Raw genomic sequence first — 26,285 nt, forward strand, 5'->3', positions numbered from 1 at the left:
AGCCACTGCTTGGTACTGGGTGATAATACTCTGCTTTCTGTCAACTAGTATTCCCAACTCTCAGGTTTCTCCAACTGTATTCCATTTAAAGTGTACTTACAAGTTATTACCCATGGCCAAGGCATAACATGTATCTACATTATATTTAATTTGCCATTCGCGGCCCCCTGAGCTATGTTATACACTTATCTCACTAATTACACACAAACATTTTTTTAAAATAGTTTTTCGAGTGGAATTAGCATTTAGTACTATAAAATGGTTTAATAAAAAAATTGTTATGCAAGAAAATAGTGAAAGAGTAAAGAGTCCGGCCCAGATTTACTTGTACTCACCCCAGGGAAGCTTCTGTAGTGTTTCCATCCCCCCTTCCTCACTATAGCACGCCATAGCCCCAATGCATCCACTGCCCATCTTATACATCTAGGCTGGCAAAATACTATGGGTAACTTACTAGTTTTTAACATTCTGTTCAACATGTCAAAATTAGAATAAAGTAGAGGTGAGATAACTGTGCAAACATTGAGCTTAAATATACAAATATGCAATACTGTGACAGAGCCTTACATAACGACTGTGTTATAAGGAGAATAGATGCCAATGTTTGTAGCTGATATCCAGACTCACCTTTCTTCTTGGAGACTACAGCTATAACAGTCACTTGTTACATTCTGGACATACATATATATATATAATACATAACTAGACCACTGGCCAGGATCAGAATGCAGTTATACAGTACTTTACGTACCCCCATCCAATAAATCTTAAGACACGCAGCATACTGAGTAAGAATGAATACACAGTCACACACAGGGAAAGAAACATGCTATTGTTCTGTGGTCCACACATATAGTGCTAGGACAAATACTGAAAACTGCATCCAGCGTGGGGAAGAAAAGCAGCATTGTGTCAGGGTGGGCAAGATGAAAACGTAGTAACATTCCCATTCTCTTTCTTCATTTCTTTATTTTTAAGGATACTGCATTTACTAAAAAGGATTAATTGTATTCAATAAATAATGTTGGCGAAGATATAATTGCCTTTTTTTTTTGCAATAGAAGGATTGCTCATTGAAGTGTATTTTACTTGGAAGCCAGTAAAATGACCATGCTGACAGACCTGGAGGCCACCTTTGATCACGTTTGGCAGCCATGGATGGATTACCAAAGATCCATGGGATTGAACCAATTTATGTGTCTTTGATATAAATCAGCTTATATTAAGCACTACAGATGGTTGCATACTACTGTTCTCCCATCCTTCCTGCCGTTGGATGTGTATAACTACAAATACCAGCATTGCCTGCTAGCCTTTGACTGGCTAATTATCCAGCATGTAGCAAACACAAGAGAGAATCATTTATTGTGAAAGACATTGCAATTAAATTCTTTACACAATACATTGTGTGTATTGTGTAATATGTGCTTTACCCCAAGTGACTCTATGAAGGGACAAGTCATAGCTGTGACATGGATACCCTGCATTCTCACTCTATAGCGCTGCCAATATATTTCTTTAGTCAGTTTGCTTATGACATTCTTCTGGGGCCCTTTGTGATCCATTCAAAACCATGTGCATACTCTGCTCTCTTTGTCACTAAATATCATTTTGAATTCTTCCTCTGCCTAGAGTGTTAACAGGATGAGCACATTTAGTACATGAACAACATTGTATATATACCCTTGGAATGTCTTTTTTAAAATGACTTGTTTGATTAAACCAGTAATTACATTTTTGTGAATTAGTACGCCAAAAATAAGACCGTTGGCCCAATATTGTAAATTGGAATTCTTTCCACACTCTGTAAATTGGGACATTCACTTATTGCTACTTATTTTGCATACTTCAAGCATCCTGCCAATGGGACTACATGCAGATGACACTAAACTCATGTTATAAAATTAGGGTTGAGTGAAGTATATTGCACTGCTTGTGTTCTTGTATGCAAGGACATAACTATAGCCACAACACTCCATTCAACAGGTATAAGGGCCCGGCAGGAATAAATGTGCCTTAAGAACAAACTTGGCTTTATAATAAAGGTATCTGGGCAGTTATATGATTTGGAAAATAATGAGAATAAAATGACTGTATGCATAATTAGACCAAAGTGCAAGATTGCTATTAATACAATAAGTAATCTGCCCTATTGGGTACTGACCATGTTTGGAGCATGCATTGTGTTATTGCGTTCCGCTTTATGATTTTGCTTAGAGAGTCACATCACAATTTTGCTCCGTAACTCAGACATTTCTAGTCATGCCCCTGCTTGTAGTATATTGTTAGCAAATATAAAACCGACAGTAGACAGAGTAAGGTAGTTTGAAGCTCGCAGAACAGATCACATAGTCATCGTTAACTTATCACATATTCTAAATCATTGACCTGCAACCTGATACACTTCAGGGTCCGAATGGGTGGCTCTCTAACCTTCATAATGGCCATACTTTATGCTTAAAACAATACATTTAATCAAAGTAGGAGACATCTATCTTTTATAACATGGCCTTATCTGTAAGGAGTTTGTATGTTCTCCCCGTGTTTGCGTGGGTTACCTCCGGGTCCTCCGGTTTCCTCCCACACTCCAAAAACATACTAGTAGGTTAATTGGCTGCTAACAAAAAATTGACCCTATTCTCTCTCTCTCTGTCTGTGTGTGTGTGAGGGAATTTAGACTGTAAGCTCCAATGGGGCAGGGACTGATGTGAATGATTTCTCTGTACAGCGCTGTGGAATCAGTGGCGCTATATAAATAAATGGTGATGATGATGATAACATAACAGCAGGTATTTTGATCAAGTCTTAGAAGCTATAACAAGCAAATTTGACAGTAAAGCAGGAAGGATCTGGGGCCACAGATGAAGGCTCAGGTGGCTGCAAGTGGTCCTAGGGCTATCTGTTGCCCATCGCTGTTCTAAAGGGTTAGCGAATTGTGTGCAGGAATTAAATGTGAGATGATCATGGCTACATCTGTACAGGTTTAGGACAACTGAGTCCGTTAGACATAAAAGCACATGATCGTATAAGACAAACAAACAATGGGGGCAAAATAATGATACACAATCTACATTAAGGTAAAGTATTTAATATCTGCACATAATATTCACCAAATTATTGGTATCTGTTCTTCTAAGTAAACAACCTATGTTGAAATAAAAGCAATCCTCTTTGATGGTTTAATTAATATTGGCAATAAAAAGAATGAATAAAACATGGTATAAACATAATTTTACAAGACAGTGTGAAAGTGAAAGCCAGCATTCTATGATCTTTTCCAGTTAGGAATACCAATGATTTGTAATATAAAGCCCTTATTGTTTCACAAGTTACCTAGGTAGTACTTTATTGTGATTTTACAAGACTGATTCCATTTGTGCCTGTGACATAGTTAGTGGGTTTATAAACACTGTTCTTTCTAATGTCAGGAATCTGGGAACAATAGTGTTAAAAATGGAACTTGCTCATGTTTAGGGCTGCAGTGAAGAACAGACTCTTAATGAAGTTGTTTTGGTGGAGATCTCATTAGAGCAACCCTTAAATATTTTATTTCCACAGCATACAGTTTAGAGAAAGTATCGCTTCTAGGTCTTGCCAACTTTTTGGCCAATTTGTTATCTTCACTTAAATTAGGCTTTAAGTCACTGAAAAGTTTAGACTATATTGTCACGTACAACAAATTGACCAAAACAATCTGCATGGCATTATAAATATTATCATTAATTTGTATATCGCAAACATAATCTGGACAGTAGCACACACGTATAATGGCATTTGTATGAGTTGGAGTACAACAGAAGAAGCATATTTAGCACATTATATATTGGTATGAGATGGTGTAATTGCATATCAATTTGGTATTGATGCAATGTAAAGTCAGTAACCAGTGTCATCTACCTCTATTAAGAGGGGGATTGTGACACTAATGCCAGTATTGGCACATCAGTAAGAGAACACTTCAGTAAGAATGTATTGGAACATTGACACAATTGCCAAAGATGTCATATTTTAAATATATTATAATCTATTAGGAAAATTAAATGAAATGCCATGCACACATATATGTATGTATACCTATGATATTGCAATATGTCAAACACATTGCAATCATCAAAAGTACTTTACAAATTACAAGATTTCTATTCATTTAGATTGATTTGATTTAGAAGAATTTGAAGGGCAAGATGTTAGTGCATATTATTACTTCACTGAGCATTATTCCCCTTTTCTCCTATATAAGCAAGCCTCCACTTCCAATAAAAGTGTTCCAGTTTAAGAGGCGAGTGACAATCCTGACTGACCAATTCTGTAATATGCCGATGTAACAGGGCAAATATGAAATGGGTAACTTGCTGTTCTGCACAGAAGTTCTATAACTGACTTCCAAATGTGTTACATCCTAAAGGGATGTACTGGAAAAAATGTGTTTTTAAATGGGAACTCAAATAAGAAATATAAACTAGTTAAATTGTAATACTATACTAGACTTTGTTGCACCCATCTGAAAGTCTTAATTGGGAAAATTATTTGTCAAGTATTTTAAAACCAGTGTGCCTTTCTGGTTAAAATGTTTCTCAGGTCATTTATTGAGCAACACTGTTATTAATTAATTTTTTACATCGAAAGAGGCACAAAAATAACAATAGCATAGAGCATAGAGTAAAAATCTATTTCTATCAGTGTGTCGGCTAAAATATCGTCAAGTCCATGTGTGCCAGTTGGGTATATATTTATGTATGTACATATATACATATATATAGCTATATATATATGTTTTATATATATATATATATATATATATATATATATATATAACATGTAGTTATGTCTTATTTTATGATGCTACTATCATAATATTAATTTTAATGGGCCTGAAAAATAAACGTTCATGTTATACACATAATAGTGCCCTGGTTTAAATGATGCCACATAGTAGTGCCCCGAATTCATATTATGACACATTAGTGTCCTCACTTTGTATTATGCCACAAAGAGGAGCCCACAATTCATATCATGCCTCATAGTTGTACCCACAATTCATATCATGTCTCCAATTCATGATATGCCAAATAGCTGTGCCCCCAATTCATAGTATGCCACATAGATGTGCCCCTCAGTTCATAATATGCCACATAGATGTGCCCCTCGGCTCATAATATGCCACATAGATGTGCCCCTCAATTCATAATATGCCACATAGATATGCCCCCAATTCATAATATGCCACATAGATATGCCCCCAATTCATAGTATGCTGTATAGATGTGCCCCCAATTCAAAGTATACTTCATAGATGTGCATCTAATTCATAATATGCCAAATAGATGTACCCCCAAGTCATAGTATGCTACATAGATGTACCCCCAATTAATAGTATGCTGTACAGATGTGCCCCCAATTCATAGTATGCTGTACAGATGTGCCCCCAATTCATAGTATGCTGTACAGATGTGCCCCATAATTCATAAAAGGGCTTTATCTGCCCTTAAATTAGATTTTACACCACTGAAAAGTTTAGGCTATATCGACAAGTACCACAAATTGACCAAAACAATCTGCATTTTATTATAAATATTATCATTAATATTAATGATATTTAATGATATTTATAAACAGCTTGCACTGTTTAATAGATGTGCCCCACTGTGAGCAGCAAGCACTAAGGTCTCTATGTGGGTTATAAGAAGGGAACAGTCCTAATTTGTTTTATGTTATTTACAGTCTCAAGAAACTTAATTACCATTTTATTATTATCATTTATTTGTTGGGCGCCACAGGGTTTTCGCAGTGCCTTACATAGTACGAACAGTAGACCATACAGGGTAAAACATTACAGAACAATAAACACTAAGTACCAATGCTTCAGAAACTCCGGGCAGACAAATGGAGAGAGGGCAGAGCAGAAGAGTCGGTATGAAGACAGAAGGGGAGAGGGGCCCTGCTCATGCGAGCTCACATCCTAAGGGAAGGTGGACAAAACAGGCACAAAGAGAGGCAGTGATGCAAGGGAGAAGAAGAGACCAGGGGAGAACAAGCAGAGTGGATGAGGGGTTAAGTGGATGGTTGATAGGCTTTCATTCTTGTCATTCTTATAATTATACTTTGCTAAATTGTAATTCCCATTCATATTTACATTAAATGGACTATTTATAAAGGTCCTTTGAGCTGAAAATCCCCCGAAAAATGTAACACATTGCTAGGTAACAACGTTTTTTATATCAAAAAGATATTCTGCGGTCCCACTGTTATCATACCCAACAGCAGACTGCAATGTTGCCTGATTTAACGAGTTCTGCAAATCAAAGATTTTTGGAAATTGTACCTGATGGCTAACGCCATCTTCAGATGGCGTTAGCCATCGGTACAATCTTTAAATTGATCGGCTGAAGATGGAGTTAGCCATCGGGTACAATCTTCCGATTGATCAGCTGAAGATGATGTTAGCCATCGGGTATAATCTTCAGATTGATCGGCTGAAGATGGCGTTAGCCATCAGTTACATTCTTCAGATTGATCAGCTGAAGATGGCAATAGCCATCGGGTACAATCTTCAGAGTGATCGGCTGAAGATGGCATTGTCATCGGGTACAATCTTCAGATTGATCTGCTGAAGATGGCGTTAGCCATCGGGTCCATTCTTAAGATTGATCAGCTGAAGATGGCGTTAGCCATCGGGTACAATCTTCAGAGTGATCGGCTGAAGATGGTGTTAGCCATCGGGTACATTCTTTAGATTGATCAGCTGAAGATGGCATTAGCCATCAGGTACATTCTTCAGATTGATCAGCTGAAGATGGCAATAGCCATCGGGTACAATCTTCAGATTGACCTGCTGAAGATGGCGTTAGCCATCGGGTCCATTCTTAATATTGATCAGCTGAAGATTGCAATAGCCATCGGGTACAATCTTCAGAGTAATCGGCTGAAGATGGCGTTGTCATCGGGTACAATCTTCAGATTGATCTGCTGAAGATGACGTTAGCCATCGGGTACAATCTTCAGAGTGATCGGCTGAAGATGGCGTTAGCCATCGGGTAAAATCTTCAGATTGATCTGCTGAAGATGACGTTAGCCATCGAGTACAATCTTCAGATTGATCAGCTGAAGATGGCGTCAGCCATCGGGTACAATCTTCAGAGTGATCGGCTGAAGATGGCGTTAGCCATCGGGTACATTCTTTAGATTGATCAGCTGAAGATGGCATTAGCCATCGGTTACAATCTTCAGAGTGATTGGCTGAAGATGGTGTTGTCATCGGGTACAATCTTCAGATTGGTCTTCTGAAGATGACGTTAGCCATCGGGTACAATCTTCAGATTGATCTGCTGAAGATGACGTTAGCCATTGAGTAAAATCTTCAGATTGATCAGATGACGTTAGCCATCGGGTACAATCTTCAGAGTGATCGGCTGAAGATGACGTTAGCCATCGGATACAATCTTCAGATTGATCAGCTAAAGATGACGTTAGCCATCGGGTATAATCTTCCTATTGATCAGCTGAAGATGGCGTTAGCCATTAAAGCCTAAGGGGAGAGCACTGTGGTAGCGGGATCTTGGCAGCTTACCTGGTCTCCCCTCCGGTTACCATCGCAAAAGTTGTTTTGCACATGCGTGACCTGAGGCCACCTTTGCGATAGTAGCCGGAGTTGTAAGGTAAGTAAAGTCATCTCCAGGACAGCCTCCTATCGGATGCGCTGTCCCGGGATGAGCTTTTGTTTAATGGGCCCTGAAGACTCCTCTGTCATCATTGCAATTGCATATGGTAAATAATGAGGCAAACCCCTGTTAATTAATAAATATGCCCCTTAGTCTAATAAACCTGTTATTAACATTCCACATTCAAAAGTCCTATAATAAATATTGAGTTAATACTATTTTTTCCAGTATAAGGAAATCAGAAGGAATGATGGGTACAAATGAATTTAATCTACAGTGTAGGGTGTCTCAAGCATTTGCCTTAAACTCCAGCAGACCGCCATCTGGACAAAACTGATTTGTCATTCAAGACCTTAGTTAGCCTTACCAGATTGCAAAATGGCTTCCACTAGCAGGATTGTTGAGGAATGAATGAATGCAATTTGTACATTATCTTTTGCAAGGTTATGACAAAAAATTCTAATTACATTTGCATTTGTGAAATACTAGCCTTCCGCTCTTCCAGCTTGATTTTTTTCCACCCTGAATAAAGACAGTGCTGACAAACCATTGCAATAAAACAGACAAACAAAATTAACACAATATGTACTTGTTATCTTTTGAAAACTGTGTAACAGATTTATAAAGTTATAAAAGAAATATAATAATCCATTTAAAAAATCTGAGTGCTCGTTATTCAGTCACGCAAATGTCATTTAATATAATTTCATATACAGATATGATAGCAATAAATCTGTTTATTTCAAGGACTCCTGGGCTACAATATCACAATGTTGTGTTTATTAGTCAAAATAACATTAAACGAAGATAAAATGTCTGAGGTAATGTGCTAGATATAATGAACATAAATAACGGATGAGCATATTTAAGCAACAGCAAACAATTGCCCACAGAGGACATGCATTAAAAACATTTTTACTAATCTTGCTTTGATAACAAATGAATGGAGATTACCAGCCATAATTTCAGAATCATTTCTAGGTGTAAAACTAACCTGCCCCTGTTACAACATATCGTAACCCACACACTAAAGATAAATAACTTACTCAAAAATATATAATAAATATATATAATAAAAATAAAAATATGCCCAATTGATACGTAACATTTGCTATTGATTTTTCTGTTTACTAAAGTCTGACACCAACAACTGTCGAGCATTTAGGTATGTTGTGTGAGTTCAGTATAATAGTTCCCAACAAAGTCTGATTTACATCTTTTTACATACTCCCATATGTTTAATGTCCTAAATTTAAACTATATAGAGGAATTCTTTTGTCAGCAGAAAAGATGCCAGTCTTGCACCTCTGCATATCTAATTATAGATGTCAGTCGTGCTTGTCTCTATCAAATCATGCAGCAAAATTCTTCATAGACAGCAATAGCAACACTATCTACTGCAGATTCTTGTAGCAATGAAAACAACTGTCACTGTTTCATTAAGTTAAATGAATTTAATAAGGTAATACATAGTGAAAAAATGTATGTCCTCAATAGTGTTAAACCAGCAAAAAAATGTATTAAAATATTGATACCAGTTTAACGTCTCATGAATATAAGTAGATACAATAATTAATGACAAAATAAAAATAAATCTATAGAGTATAATGTTATTGGAGTTATCCATTCTGTCTTTGTTATCTAGCTGCTCAGCAGTGTATCTATGCCACTCATTGGGTTAATTACTAGACTTAGGGTTGATCAACAATAAATAGTTTATTTCCTTATGATGTGCTTAGTGACCCAATTTATCAGTCTAATAACAACAGCCATCACTCAAAAGCTTTTTGAATAAAAATCAACAAAGATCACAAAGGCAAAAAACATTACGTAGTGCAATATCTGCAATACTTTTTGAACCCTTAGTAATTACTAGAAGCTGTTTTCTTGCTGTTGGTTGCCTAATTATCAGCTTTGTTTGTCTAGTAGAGTGTAATGCATTGTTATATATTTAACTGTTGCCTATTCTTTTGCTTAATTGTATGGTTAGAAATACTCTACTGCACTGATGCTGCCCAGTCAAATTCCTAGCATAGGAGACGTAAAATTGCTTCACAGAGCATTAAATGTACAGTCATCAGTAAAGACAAAGAAGTGTACAAAATAGTGAAATGATAGCGATTAATACATTGTTTACTGAGCATTATAAAGATATTAGGAGTTAGCGAGGAGCAGTGTTCCCTTTCAGTAATCTGGAATAGTGCTAAAAACTAAAGTTTGTATGAACATTCCATAAGTAGCAGGTTCTAATGAGTTTAACACTCATTAGATCAAGATTTTACCCGTTTAATTTTCAAGTCATTCAGACTGGAGGAAATCTTCCTGGGGAGATCTGTGAAAACTTTGTTAAATATATGAAGCAACAGGAGATCACTTCAAATATCTTTATAAACTACATACAGTTATATATTTTAAAGCATGAATTTCACAGTTGAAACTGCTAAATACTAAATGTATGTTCACTGGTCATTGTATTGTAGCTGCTTTACGTAATGTAAATAGAAGCTTGCTATACAGATGGTGTGGTCATTTGGTTGGTATGCAGGGGAACATATGGACATACAGCATATAAGCGCTTTCTTGAGGGGAGTAAAGCTGATGATGCACACTGTGACTTTGTTGATGATTCCAGACAACTTTCTGGATATTGCAGCATATAAGGCCCCATGATAATCAATTTTTTATTGTGTATGTTGGAAAAGGGTCATCATACAAAAGTCCCCAGTGACACCAGAAGTGGTCCAACTGGACAGATCTCGACTAGTTTGGCCACCCACATGAGTGGCCAAATTGGATGGTGAACATGTCACTCACATTACCAAGAGACAGGATAAGTACATGTATGACCAGCATGAGTGTTAGGCAGCATTTTAATTGCTATTCCATGCTACTAAACTAGTTTCACATCTCCATTGTCAAAACAATTTAATCTACATATATTACTGTCTGTCTATCTACCTGAAATGCAAACGGTACTAATAATTCTTAATGAAGAGTTACAAACTCTTGTTCTACTATGCTTGTACCTTAATTTGAATACATTTCCAACCAGCGGAAGAAATATGGCATATATCAAGTGGGTATGGGAAAGGAGACACCTAATAAGTCATGTCTCAGAATCACTTGCTACAAAGACAGCCAGTTCAATACTCAAAAACTGAGACATGGATGGAACGATGATGAAAGCTGTCGCAAAGATTAACGATGATCTCGGAAATCATGACCCACAAAGAAGTCTAATAAAGTCACAGGGACACATCTGTGTGAATTGGAGAGAAGAAACCATCTTCCTGTAATACTTCTCAGACAGCAGAACAACACTGGGTACAACACTGAGCTGAGACATTGGTAATGGCAAAGTGAAAAGTGACACTTGGCCGTTATCCACAATAACCATTACAGAGCTATTTCTAGTATAATTTAAGGCTTGTTCCCACCTACTGGCTGATTATGCACTTTTCAGCTGCTAACTAAATAACACTGGAATAGCACATTAAAAATAGATTGGATGGTTTCCAGGGTAGGGCTGGCAAATTTTAGCCAAGGCTGGATTATTAGGAAAATTTTAAAGGAAAAACAATGCAGGTGGCCCAGTGACCCAGCCCAAAGTAGTCCACTATGGGCCCGGCACGGGGGCAGATGCCCCCTACCCAGGCTGCACTTATGGTTCCTTATGAGCTTGTTGCCATCATTGCCTTCTAAACTTTTAATGTTGCGTGACACAACCTATATCACTCATGCTATATCCACACTAGGGGGTAAATGTATCAAGCTGAGAATTTACCGGCAGGTTTGAAAAGTGGAGATGTTGCCTATAGCAACCAATCAGATTCTAGCTGTCATTTTGTAGAATGTACTAAATAAGGGATAGCTAGAATCCGATTGGTTTTTTAAACCCACTGGGAAACTCTCAGCTTCATACATTTACCCCCAGGAGTACAATAGAGTGTACTGGTAAAAGAACAACCATGAAAGCATATATGTGAACAACCCTTTAAAGACAGCAAACATTCATTTCATATAGTGTTAAAGACCACATTGGGAGTGAAAAAAGATGTTATTACAGTTTGTTTAAGTTCTAAAGCTGAATATGACCCTACATAGATAATATATTATGTTATTCACTGCAGGGCCCTCTTAAGAACATCTTGGGCCCCCGGGCAACAGCAGTGCACCGGGGCCCCTATATATACAAAAAAAAATGATTATATATATATGGGCCCTGCAGCCCAGGGGGGCCCGTCGGAGGTAGCAAAAAAAAAAAAACTTGGGAAAAAAGACAATACTTACCTTGCGGTCAGCTGGCGATCCGGCTCCCTCCATGGTCTCCTCCTCCGTGCTGCGCTCCGCAATGGATGTCGGGCGGGCATGATGACATCACGCCCGACATGCACTGCGAGCACGACGGAGGAGGAGAGCAAGGAGGGAGCCGGATCGCCAGCTGACCGCAAGGTAAGTATTGTCTTTTTTTCCAGGTTTTTTTTTTTTTGCTGCCTCCGACGGGCCCCCCTGGGCTGCAGGGCCCCCGGACACCTGCCCATTGTGCCCAATGGGAAAGACGGCCCTGATTCACTGCACATACTCTATGACATAGGACAAATCACATTTGAAATGAGAATATTAAAAACTGTAATATGAAGGTGATATCTTCAATAGATAAATATGAATTGTTTCAAAGCACTAAGAACCCCTCATGTGACAGAAAGAGAGAACTATCTTTAAAGAAGTAAACCTAATAACAAGACTTAGACATTAGGCTTCACTCCCAATAAGTAAAGGATCAGTAGTTGAATAATATTTTATTTTTACAGAGGACAAAGCTTTTCAGTGAAAAATATAATTTATATATCTGAAATGACACATAAAAAGTATATAACTCAAAAAAATATAACATATAAAACACAAATTTTTGTTTGCTGTCTGTACCAAAACGGACCGGGAACATAGAAGATATAGTCCAGTTTTAGGGAGTTACAATTCTGTACATGATAAGATGAGTTTCTAAATAATCAGAGAAAAACACAGGATAAACACTATAAAGTAAAAGCACACTGCATGGTGTTCTTATCCTTAAATTGGGATATTCTGTAAGTGACTGGGTGCTAGTAAAACTTGTTCAGCCTATTTGCCTATAGAAGGCCTAGTCAACTTGCAGTTTTATGGCTGTTTTCAAACTACAAGTCACCCCCCTCTGGAATATGTCAGGGATGAGCGGGCTAGGATCTCCGCTATCCGAGCAGCCCCGAACAGTGCGGATCCGAGCCCGATCCGAGCACTGTTCGGGTATTTCCAGCGCTTAGCAAACCTGAAAACGAGGCTATGAGTCATTATCCCGCCGTCGGATCTCGCGATACTCGGATCCTTTAAATTCCCCGCTTGCCACCGCCATCTTCACTCGGGCATTGTACATGGAAGTGGGAGGTTGTGTATTCTCTGTCCTGGTTAGTGCAGTGGTGCTTTGTCCTGTGCTCTGTCCTGCTGAGTCCAGTGGTGCTTTGTCCTGTGCTCTGTCCTGCTGAGTCCAGTGGTGCTTTGTCCTGTGCTCTGTCCTGCTGAGACCAGTGGTGCTTTGTCCTGTGCTCTGTCCTGCTAAGTCCATTGGTACTGCTATATATCAACATTCACTGTTCCTGCAGTCTAAAAAAAGTAGTACTGCAATTTCTAACTACGTTCACTGTTCGTGCAGTATAAAAAAATTAGTACTGCAATTTCTAACTACGTTCACTGTTCCTGCAGTATAAAGAAATTTGTACTGCAATATTTAAGTATGTTCACTGTTCCTGCAGTATAAAAGAATTAGTACTGCAATACAACGTTCACTGTTCCTGCAGTATAAAAGAATTAGTACTGCAATATTTAACTATGTTCACTGTTCCTGCAGTATAAAGGAATTTGTACTGCAATATTTAACTACGTTCACTGTTCCTGCAGTAAAAAAGAATTAGTACTGCAATATTTAACTACGTTCACTGTTCCTGCAGTATAAAAGAATTAGTACTGCAATACAACGTTCACTGTTCCTGCAGTATAAAAAAATTAGTACTGCAATATTTAACTACGTTCACTGTTCCTGCAGTATAAAAGAATTAGTACTGCAATACAACGTTCACTGTTCCTGCAGTATAAAAGAATTAGTACTGCAATATTTAACTATGTTCACTGTTCCTGCAGTATAAAGGAATTTGTACTGCAATATTTAACTACGTTCACTGTTCCTGCAGTAAAAAAGAATTAGTACTGCAATATTTAACTACGTTCACTGTTCCTGCAGTATAAAAGAATTAGTACTGCAATACAACGTTCACTGTTCCTGCAGTATAAAAAAATTAGTACTGCAATATAGAACTACGTTCACTGTTCCTGCCCACTTGTGTCGCTTAGCTTAGTCATCCAGCTACCTCGGTGCAACCTTTTGGCCTAAAAACAATATTGTTAGGTGTGAGGTGTTCAGAATAGACTGGAAATGAGTGGAAATGAATGTTATAGAGGTTAATAATAGTGTAGGAGTGAAAAAAAACCAAAAATATGGATTTTAGCACTTTTTATGCTTTTTTAAAAAAAAATCAGAACCCAAAACCCTAAATCAGAACCAAAACCTTGAGTGTGGTGTTTTGGCAAGATCAATCAGAACCCAAAACCTGAAGCTAATCAGAACCCAAAACCCGAAAAGTGGCTGGTGCACACCCCTAGAATATGTCGATCCATAAGAGCTGGAAAGCCACTAATTACAGGCATTTAGAATTAAGGGGTAGACTTATCAAACCTTTTTAAAAGGAAAAGTGGAGGTGTTGCCCATAGCAGCAACCAATCAGATTCTAGCTATCATTTATCTAGTCCACTCTACAAAATGATAGCTAGAATCTGATTGGTTACTATGGGCAACACCTACACTTTAACACTTTAGAAGGGTGAAACACACATAAATCACTGTCAATAGCTCTCTGGCCAATAGGGGACACTGGATGCATACTTACACTTGCAGCTCCCTATTGATAGAGAACCAGCGATTGTGCATTAACATTTTGCCCATTGGCTAGCAGAGGAGCAATTGTCCTGCAGGTAGAGAGCGGTAGGTTATAGACACCTGAAAACAGACAACCACTGATTGGACTTAGATAAGCAGTGTTCTCTTTAGAGATAAACAAGAAGTGCTGACCATTAGATAATGAGATAAATAAAACCTTAAAGAAGAGTGCTAAACCTTAGAAACAACTAACAATCTGACTGGCCCTTTAAGGAATTTAGTTACAATATACAGATTTTATACAAAGCTCTTCCAAGCATGCAAATAATCCTCCGCCATAAATAAGTTCCAATAACCTCTGCAGTATGCCATTGGCATCACGTAAAAGTAAATTACTGTCTATCAATACTAATTACAAAACACTCAATACTTTAATCTAGATGGAACCACTCCTACAGTTCGAGATTTAGGGAGCTATTTGTCAACATTTTCTACCACTTTATCTCTGTTATTATCAATTGGAGTCACGTTGGATTGTTCCAGATGTTTAAAGATTCTCCTCTAGTTAACAAACCAGGTCAAAATGAAATATTGTAAACTTAAACAAATAACTTAAACATTCCAAAAACAAATTAAAAACAAATAATCTCTATAGTTGTGTATTTAACACCATAATATTTACACACTAGTTTGATAAGAGCTTTGCATCTGTACTATTCCTAGTCTGTGGCTTCTTGCTTCCCTCTACTCTCCTTCTCACACCATAACACAATGCAGCCATGTCCTCATTTAATGACATGGGGGTCCTCCACAAGAATAGCAAACTTATGTTCTGAAACACTTTGTCCTGCTGTGGCCCCCATTTTTCTATCTTTGCCCATTTAAAACTATGAACACACAGAGATGAAGGACATAACGAATAGTAACTTGGGCCCTAATCAAATATACTTGGGCCCTAATCAAATATACATCTAACAGTCAATACCTAAAAAAATACACAATATACCAATTTTATTGTTTACAGTCATCATGTGAGATAAAAGGGGATCTTTTATTGAATGTCAAGAACTGCTACAATATACAGCTACTGAGCCTCAAGTTATAGGAACAAAGCAGCCATGGCCACTGTGTGACCAAATAACTGATATTATGATTAACAACAACTTTCCTTCATATAGTACCAGGGGCGTAATGATAGGGGGGGAGGTGGTGCAGAAGCTATGGGGCCAGGAGGTGAGGGTCACGTCCCAGGCCCCTCACTCACTCTGAGACCCTCTGATCTGCTCTTTTTAGAGATCTCTTCTGAGTGGTACATGCGCATTGCCGGGACTTTACCTAAATTTTGCTATGGGGCGTGTATAGTGATATATAAAAGCTGGTGGATAAGTATTCTACCATAAACACCATATTGTAGACCTCTGTTATGCACTTTTTCCATAGGTAGGTGTTATACAGTATATACAGTTCAGTATATGTCTATAAGACAAATCCAATTGAAAAGCATTGTCATACAGTAGAAATCACATACATTTTAGGGATGGTTAGACAATCTTATTCTGATTTGTCTAGACGCTGAAATAAAACCCATAATCACTTTATAAAATTCTGTATAACTGACGTCAGCACTATATTTCACTAGTATGAAATTCATAGTTTCTATTCTATGCATTGTTTTCCTTTGTTATACAGTTCATTCTCTTCAGTAGATAAGTCAGATTAAAGTAGGCAGGTATTGCTGTCACTGAAGAGGTTTAATATAAGGCTGAGTACACACTACAGGTTTTTCACCCAGGTTTTGCCAATCACACGATAAACAACTGTTAGGTCCGATATTACATTAGTGTGTGCACTGCGAAGATCATGTTTTATCATATTGTTTCATTTGATTTTATAACTGGAATAAAAATCACTATAAATGATGAAGCGATATCGGGCAGATTCTGAAGTGTGTTTGCACTCACGACCAGCAGTGTAGGCAGATCTCCATATAGTTTACAGATTCACGATCTTTTCAGCCGATGGTTATGACAGATGAAGACAACAGATCTGAAGGTAAATCTTGTAAAATCATGTGGGTGTGTACACATGAACCAGCACACTGATTGGGACTTTCAGACGTCGGTAAAATCATTAAAGATATTGCTTCTGGAGAAATATTCTTAAGTGTGTACCCAGCTTAACACTAGGTATTCGCTGGTCTCCACATATCACAATATAAAGTAGGGGCATTTAAATTAAATAAACCAAGTAATGTTTGTAATAATGTGCAATGATCAATAGTATTTAATTGTACACAGTCTTTCAAATATTATAATAAATGTCACCCCTTATAAGTCATGTGTCACCTATATACAGTGGATCCAGCCAACTTGTGGTTTGACAGGTGCATGCTAGTTGGCGCTAATTTGCAACCTGTTCATACCCTGGAGTTTGGGACTATCCCCAACAGCATTGAAATGGTGAGTTTTCAATGCATCTGCAGCTTAGTAAGGATTCAAATAGAGTTAAGGGGTCTGTTTATTAAATGGCTAAAGCCCTATACATCAAGGTGTCAGCCCCCCACTGACTGAAAGATGTACCAGGCGATAACAGAAGAAAATGAATGAAAAGATGATTTATTAATTGTATTTTTCAGCTTTTATGTTCCAAATTCTCAATTACTGAATTGGAGACCCATGTTTTGCACCTAAAAACTAAGGTTCCGATTCATTAAGAAACGTAAACGTCATTACTTGCAGTGTTTTGCGTTAAATTGCTCTGTACGTGCCCAGAAACAGACTATACGCCAGAAAACGCATGTGTAGGCAATTCATGTTTGAGCGCAAAGGACACTTGCGGTAGCCTACAATTTCATGGGTGGAACAGGGAGGGGAATGGGCATACATATGTTCGCAATCAAGAGCAACTGTAAAATTGCATTTTATGTCCAGTAGACATTAATGCCATCACAGTAAATCCATTTCATGGAGAAAAAAAAAGGAAAAAAAGAATAAAAAATTAATGTTTTTTTATTAGTGACTATAATATTAACAGGTGACGACAACTGAATCCTTTTATTTCTGTGTGTTCTGCTGGGACTTTATATTGTACATATGTATTGTTCGTATCTGCAGTGTGCTGTGTCTGACTCAATACGGCAAGTGCCTTATAGGCAGTGTGTACCTAGACCCGTATTCAACAAGAGACGCTTCTTCTGATTCGCTTGCAGTTGAATATGAACGTGTGTATGTCCTATTTCTGTGCGTTTTTAAAAAAAACCTCACAATAAGTGGGTTTTGCGGTCCTTAATGAATCAGGCCCAAAGTCACTGAGTATAGGGCTGCTACCTTTGAAGTGAATCCAATCACAGTGAGGTCAACTGAAATGAATAAGAATGTAGCCTATCACCTCACTAGATAATAATAACATGACCATGGTACTTGCAGTTTCTTTATGAAATTCAGAAGAAAGCAGAAGTAAAAGTCCAAATGCTGGCTGGGGTTGTAGGTCCAGTAGGATAACAAAAGCTGCAGAGCTACACTTTGCCTTTACCTGAATTAAGGGAATATATTAAAGGTTTCTTAGTAATGGTCCGCTTGGAGAAGAGCGCTGCATTTAGCATTTGTTAGAGCTATTTGCAGCTCCCACTCTTTGGTGGGGTTTTGGATCCACAGCTGGGAGTAAACCTATTTCTCACTACTGCAGAGCTAGAAAATTGAAGACAGCACTGGTACATTTTGATTTACGAGTATTTAGACTATGACTATTTAGATTTGGGCTAAATGGAACTGGAAAGCCCCCATTATAAATAAATTATGCCAACAGTTCTATTGATATATTTACATATATCTGCTATAAAATAGCATGGCATCACAGAAGTGTAATATAAGGAATGGTTTGCATGTATGTGCCCACAAATACTTAAATAGGGATCAAATCCCTCAATTAATGTTTTTTTGAAGCAACTCTATCTTATACCAGATATATGTAATTACCCCTTGCTTGAAGAAGAAGTTGCTACTTACCTACTTTAATGATTTGCAATACATTAACTAAAGACATTTCCAGTTAAGATGATTTTTCATCAATACACTTTTCATATTCCATACACTTACAGCAATTATTTGGTGTATTATTTCTTTCTGCATTCATTTCATACACTGGTTTATTTCAGCCTCTATTATGGATGTGACCCTGGACCCAGTTTGCCTGTTTGAAATTAACAGCTCTGACTTAACGCAGGCAGTAAAAGTGGTCTGTTGTTATTCTCCCCTCGTTTATACAAGACGAAACAATGAAGCAGACTACAACACTAATTAACTGAGGACTTTGTAAAATTGAATTTATAAACACTCTTCATAAGCGAAGGATTGAATGCATGTGTTATGATTTTAGGAACAGTAACGTTGGTCAGGCAGTGTTTCAGCAGAACACTTGAGAAGTTAACGATAGGCTTATGCAGCCCGTCACCGGCAAACATGCTGGGACATGTAGTTTGAATGGATATGTTAGGCTCACTGGCTGCATCTGCTTATAGCCTATACACAGCAGAGGCAACCCTTTATGTAAAGGGAGCCTATCCATTCGCTAAGCACTAGTGACATCCCTTTGTGCCTTGTGCCCTAGTGACATCATCAGTTCCTTGTGAATTGATAGGCTAGACTCTTATAAATATTAGCACAGACCACAACATGGCTGCCTTCAGTGTTTATAGATAACAGACTTTTTTACAGCTACACTGATCCCAGGGACATGCCAGTCATGAGGCAGCTCTTGTTCAGCAGGTTTTGGAGGGCAGAAAAATGTAGAGGACTAATTTGCAAAATGAAAATGCTGCAAAAGACTAAATAAGCTATTTATTGGTAGCTTTAATAATGAATAAAGTTACAGTATTTGTATTTTAGAGTTACTCTTGTCTTTGAGAGTCGCTAAGGGATGAGATAGGCCTCATTTCAGTTCTTGCCTCAGACAGAAGAATAAGCTGGGTAGGAACACCCCCTGGCGGATCTATCTCAATTTTTGAATGATGATTTGGTTATTTGATAGTGTGTTAATACATAATGGAATTGTTGTAATTATGCCGAGAGACAATGGATATCATTCTTTTTATGCTGTAAGAATATTGGTGAACCTGTCCCCCGTCTTTTATTTCCGCACTGTGGCTATTGGCAATAGACGGAAATGTCAACAGAAAAGATACAATGCCAAAATGAGAAATAAATAGTCCAAAAATAAGCATTTTTCAAACAAATAGGAAGTGTTGTTTATAGGTGTCTTTCCATATACTATAAAGTCATAACATGTCAATTCATAGTGATGGGTGCACTTCAAGGATAACTCCATCCAAAACTAAAAATGAGTGTTGCGTTGAATTAGGTGGAATTAATAAAAGCACAAAATCTCACTTACGTTTCATTATCCGGTAGGTCCTACAGAGCCAGGTTCCATTGGAGCTGAACAACGCTGCGAACAGGAGAGGATCTCTTGCTCTGAAGGCCTCTGGGTAATCCCCGGATTAAAGTATCATGGAGAGATACCTTAAGTGAGATTTTCTGATTTTACTGATTTCACAGTGTTTCACACATAACATATTTTTATATCTGTCAGAAACGTCAAAAGTATGAGATCCCACATTAGTGTACCATGGGTGTGAGTGAATGTGAGAGGGTTTCAGTGTGTCAAATCACTCTCAGAACCACTTTTTCATTAATGCCATACATCCACAATGTTTCGGAGCACACATTATTATTTATTATCTTATATAGCTCCAACGACGCACTGTAGAAAGTACATTTCATATACAGGAGTAAAGCACAAACACAAAATTCTAAATATTAATTTAAATATATTAAAATAAGTTTTTGTTTTTTTTCCCTTGCACCTTATGACACATTGACTAGTGGTGGAATTTTTGTTTTTATTTATTGAAATATCACTCACAAAAGCTCCCGACTGGAGAGACAATTTAGGAGTTGTCTACATCAGATTTTTCCTGAACAGACGTTAATCGCTAATATACTGCTCCAGTGATGTGATGAGGCCCCTTTCTGTTGATAATACAACCAACGTTCACCTCACTACTCCTAAAATAATGCCTGATTTACAACAATAGCACCCACTGCATGAAACAGCCAATCACTCCATGTAAAGCATTCAGCTGTGACACACTACAAAGACTGAAATCAGCAAGGGTAATCCTGGCAGAAGAAGGCAGTACTTGATTGGATGGGAATTGAGAAAGTAACACATTCTCCCATCCAATCACATGCTGTCTCTTTTCTCCTAGTACACTGGTTTCAGTTTTTGCAGTGTAACAGCCAATATATGGCCATTGAACCAAAAAATGTATTTAAATCATAGCGAAAAATTACCTTGTAACAAGGCTCATAGTGGCTAAGTTATCAGGAGATCAAAGATACTCAAGCCTAAGTCAAACATGCAAGAATATAAGATGACTGAAACACGCTGTATATGTGTTTGGTAGCGGAGTGTAAGCTACTGTCTTCCGTAATCCTCTATAAAAGGCTGATAGACAGGAAACCTGGTACACAGAGGAAAAAAAATCTACCCCTTGTTGTAAAAATCCACAGTTCTGTCAAGTTTTTATACGCTATAGAGTCAACATTATTAACAACAATGATTAGTATATGAAATATATATATATATGTTTATTCAATATTCAATATAGATGTAGAATCACTAAATAAAATAAAGAATCAGATTCTTCAAGTTATATTTCCCTAATAGTTATCGTAACACCCCAAATAAGACTAATGTTGTGCTTTGCTATGGAATGGGATACAAAGTAATCAGACAAAGATAGACAACGCCCTACATTGATCGAACTTTTACCTCTAATCAATGATCGCATGGGTGCAGTGTCCTACAGTCTACTGCAGGGCGGGGATGTATGAAGTGACTCTAAAACGCCTACTACTTTAGTATGTCCCGCATTGTTGTATCAGCACTATTTTACAGGTTCAACAACTATTAAAACAACATTTCAAGTACACAAATCACAATATGTGGCTGATTTATGTAAGCACATCTTTTACTATTATCACTTGTGATTGACATTTAGGAATGCCATAAGCTAAGTTTTTTTTAAGCAAAAATAATACAACACAAAACTAAAACAGTGCAAATACAATAAAGCCTTTAGAGTTGTCATAGTGACCACCACACAACCATATCTTGCAAGGCAGGAATAGTCATTAAGAAGTTTCTATTGAATAAAGTATTCTGGGAATTGCAGCTTACACCTGGAGAGTGACAGGTTGATGGCCAATGAGAACAGTAATTTTACTCCTTGTGTGCAAATGACAATTTTACTCTTGAAATCCTCAAATTAAAAATATAGATATATATGCAGCGCCTCAACTAGCAATAAAATGTTAGTCCTAAAATGACTCTACCATTGTGAAGGCAATGGGCTCTGCCTGGTTCTAGATGGTTTTACCAAATAAGTATAGCAAAGATTACAGCATACATGATTCGTTTACCCCACACTTTGATTACACCACATTATATTATAATTTCACAAAATATATTTTCTGCATATATAAGCTGTATATTGCTTCAAATGGAAAAGGTTTATTTTTAATTACATTCCTGACTTCATTGAAACAAGCCCCAGTATTCCTGGCTCCATGTCATTTAATCCACTTCATGTTTCCCATGTCTCACGCTGCAATCTTGTTCACAATGTCTTGAGTGCCAAATGAAACAAATAGTCTCGCAGAACCCAAAATGGACCTAAATGTGATGTTCATGAAGCATGGCAAATCTATATACACAATCTAGCCAAAGCAGAGAAGCATGCAACATTTGGCTAACATACATTATAGTAACCTGCAAGACACAAACATAAATGACGACTTATAAGATCTTAGAATTTCAAAAGCAGGTGAAGCAACAGCTGACAAATGAAGTTGGACGGCACAAAGAACAACCGGGGGCCATACAATTTACAGCTAAGATGAGTGTAGGCAGAATATTGTTTTATTTCATGACTGCACCGACAACCTGCAGATATTTTTTCCCATGCTAAATCCACACACTTCCATGACACTTCCCAAGGATTATCTTTAGTGTCTGATCTAGCTGGTGATCTGAATATTTAAACACTGTGCTGTGTTTTAAATGAGAGGGTGGGGAAGCAAATCTCCATAGCTCTTTCACAAATGCATAGTGTGAAAAAAAAAAAATCCTGGCGACAAGACATTCTGCAAACCTTCCTCCAACCAGAGTGGGCTTTAATGCAGGAATTGTCGAGCAACTGGGGGTCGGGAAATGGGATTTGGAATATGTAGAAGGGTTTTCTACTGAGCAGTCATCAATTGGTGAAAGATTACACTAATAAGTCTTATCCAAAGCATCAATGGATACTGCGGTTCTATAGACTATATAAGCCCAGCATGTGTTGACAGATAGCACATTTTCCTCTTAAAGAAGTTTATCATCATTGTGAATTATTGGAACACTATTCCAATGAACAATTTGAGTGCTCTTTTTTTTTTTTTTTTTAGCTTGCAGTGAAGAGCTGCCAAGATGAATTTCAAGTCACAGTGATTGATATCTCATACACTGGGTTAAAAACAAAACCAGTTAACCCCTAAAACTCTGCCAGGGCCTATTTTGCCACAAATGAGTTAACCCATTGGCACATTGTTATACAGTGTTATTTGAAACAGAATAAACGGGAGCAAAGAATTGAAGCATCTGCATCATTAACAATCTGCCAGTCATTTTTATTTCATTATTACCATCTGGACAGAGGGTGTTAAATAAACTTTGAACTGTGTTTTTTTCTATGTCTCCGTTATTAAACCAGGAGATTAAATGATTTCCAACCAGAGATGTACACAAGCTTAGAACTCAGTTGCCCAACTAATACCAGGAAAAAAAAACATTTAATGTTCAACAGTGTATTGCGACCAATTCACTGTGAACACCTCCAGCTGTGGGCAGGGTGGTTCTGAAGCAAAGACACGTCCTGTCTGTCTTGGGTGTCCATCTCTTTATATGGATGGAGTAAAACAAATTTCAAGACGCATTTACAGATTGTGATCCCAAACAGCAAAGAATAGTAGATGCATGCTTTTCTATCTACCAAACATGATCACACTATGCTATTATTTATTTTTTCACATGACAGACAATATGAGTTGATCAGAAACTGATAGATGCTACCATCTCATAGTAAAACAGTTACTGCATATGTATTTCTTGCTGTTGTTTTCCAACTAAATTCCTTAAACGTTGAACAGCAGGGCGAACAATCACTGTTAAGTGCACAATATATTTCAGTCCTAAAGCTACAAAGAACCTATGCAACAAAGATACAGTAAACAGGCAAATTCTAATATATATCAATTTTCCTGTAGAACATTTAATAGGAATTATTATCATGCCCTCTATTCCCATGGCTCCCTACAATAAAACCAGATTAAGTTCATTCTAGTTAAGCATAGAGCAAATCACTGCATTTGTGGAAGTGAGGGGATATTTGTGTATAAGGATCACAGTGGAGCAATGAAAATGCAACTAGATTGATAGTCAGGGCAGGCTTGACCACCAGTCCTGAGGTACAAGACATAACACGATCGATGGCATCAAAGAGCAATGGGCACATTTCAATTTTAGGGCAATGGAGTGCAGAATGCAAGACTTACATGGAAATGATGTTCTTAGAGATGTCAGTGATTTTGAGGCTCGTGTTTCCATTACTTGATCCTGATTCTTGCCCTTCCAAGAGGGGAAAGATGTTCCCATCGTCCGGCTTCTTGCAGACGATGTCAGTCTTGCTGCACACACAATTAGCAGGGCAAGCGAGAACTGAACCCATATAGTCCAGCCAAATGCTCCATAATAAGAAAATCCTCCAAAAACTGCACTTTGTAGGGCAAGGAGACACATCCATCTCAGGCAGCTGCTTTTCAACCCCAAAAAGGGGAGGAAAGAAAGGGGAAGGAAACCAAGACGAGAGAAAAAATCTCAGCCTTTTTCTCTTGATGAGCAATCAGATGCAAAATCCTCTTGCAGCTAAAGTCATCCTGAAATGGCTCAAACGCGCAGTGCTCTCAGCCCACAGAGATGCATAGTGCCTGATGCTGCTGTCTTGTTGATTTCAGATTGTTGGTTTATTTTTTTTATTATTTTTTTTTTCCAGGAGGTCTACAAGACTTCTGAGGAATGCAATAGAAGATGGGGAGACAGAAAAAAAAACGGGTGCTAAAGTCACCAAGTCCCACCTACTGGGCAGATTTCAAACTGTCACACCTGCAAAAAAACAGAAAGAGAGAAGGGGGGCAAAGTGGGATCAGGGAAATGGAATGATACACATAGAAGATCAGAGATCAAACAGCACCATTTGTAACCTGATGTATGCAAAAATAAAAAAAGACACATACACTATACCACCCCTATAGAAAAACAATTTTCTCTGCAAGAGATACATTCAGACAGGATGTTCCTTGTCTCATCCCTGGATCCTGCAGAGCAGTCAGTGCTGTACAGCAGAAAAAAGTTCAGGTTTCTATGCTCATCGTTGGAATCGTAACCTCGCTTACATGCCCCTCACTGAGGATGGGGTGCAAATACTACGTGGTGGGGAAAGAGATTTGGTATTAACTATAAAATTTAAGTTTGCTGCCTCTTCTTGATAAATCAAGCGCAGAAAAAAAAAAACAGTGATTATTTCTACAGTGGATGTGACTGCTCGGTAACAGAAGATAATGTGGCTGAAGTAACATTAATCTGACATGCTGAGATCTGCAGCAATTGTCCAAAACGGTTTAAGTATCGAGGGTGAAAAAAAAAATAAAGGCTAGAGGAACCTACAGCACATTGCAATGAACTGGAGGAAGCAAATTAAGATGCAAGATGCATTTTTGGCAAGCACATCACCCAAAGTAGAGCCTAGCAATGCTTAATTTGCTGTGCCCTTCATCAATGCTCCCTTGGATGCCGCTGTATAACGTGTCTTATTCTTTCTCTAGATGCAGACAGAAATAAATCTATAGACACACAGAAAATACAGACAATGATAACACAAGATGGACCTGCGAACGGGGGATACAGGTGCATGCCATTCTCAAACCCCGCAGATTGTAGCTCCAAAGACGAACTGCTGTCTCTTGTCCAAAGGAAAGGGAGAAAAAAAAGGTGGGAGTCTCAGCTGTTTACTGAGAGCCAGAGAATCAAAGCTGTGTGATCAGGATGAGGAGAGAGAGAGAGAGAGAGAGAGAGAAGCAGAGGGAGGAGAGTGGCAGGCACACATACACACAGACACACACACACACACACACACACAGACACACACACACACACTCACACACCAAAACTAATTCTCTATGCAGTATGATGAAAAGGAGGACAGCATGAAAAAAATTCCCTTTATCCTAATCCCCTACTTCATCCACACTTGTGGAATTCCCTCTCCACTGACTGTATTGTTCTCTTAGAAATATTGCACCAGTCAACGAATTTAGCAATAAGTATGCAGTTTTAATATTAATCCATACCGATAAATTAAACAGTGTTTTAAACTCCCGGTGAGTGTATACTTCAATTTAGGTTATAGCTATTAAGAGCAGAATTTAAAAATTATACTTTAAGGCATTAGTTTCCACAAACATGCAATAATTCTATCACTGGCATTTTTTTTCGATTTCATAGATTTA

General features: G+C 37.8%; 1 protein-coding gene across 3 annotated transcripts in view; it reads right to left on the reverse strand.

The window, feature by feature from the left end:
- NTRK3 (neurotrophic receptor tyrosine kinase 3) overlaps positions 1–25,840 on the reverse strand; it is a 479,767-nt gene extending 453,927 nt beyond the window's left edge. For 2 of the 3 annotated variants that reach the window (XM_075207751.1, XM_075207750.1), the window contains exons 1-2: positions 25,665–25,840; positions 24,276–24,882 (exon numbers count right to left, since the gene is read on the reverse strand). In XM_075207751.1, coding sequence (XP_075063852.1) covers positions 24,276–24,523 — 248 coding nt within the window. In that variant the 5' untranslated portion in view covers positions 24,524–24,882; positions 25,665–25,840. The remainder of the gene's footprint in view (positions 1–24,275; positions 24,883–25,664) is intronic. The other variant, XM_075207754.1, reaches the window with a different exon arrangement.
- Positions 25,841–26,285: the final 445 nt, after the last annotated feature.

This window comes from Mixophyes fleayi, chromosome 4, assembly GCF_038048845.1.
Source record: "Mixophyes fleayi isolate aMixFle1 chromosome 4, aMixFle1.hap1, whole genome shotgun sequence".
Taxonomy (NCBI): domain Eukaryota; kingdom Metazoa; phylum Chordata; class Amphibia; order Anura; family Limnodynastidae; genus Mixophyes; species Mixophyes fleayi.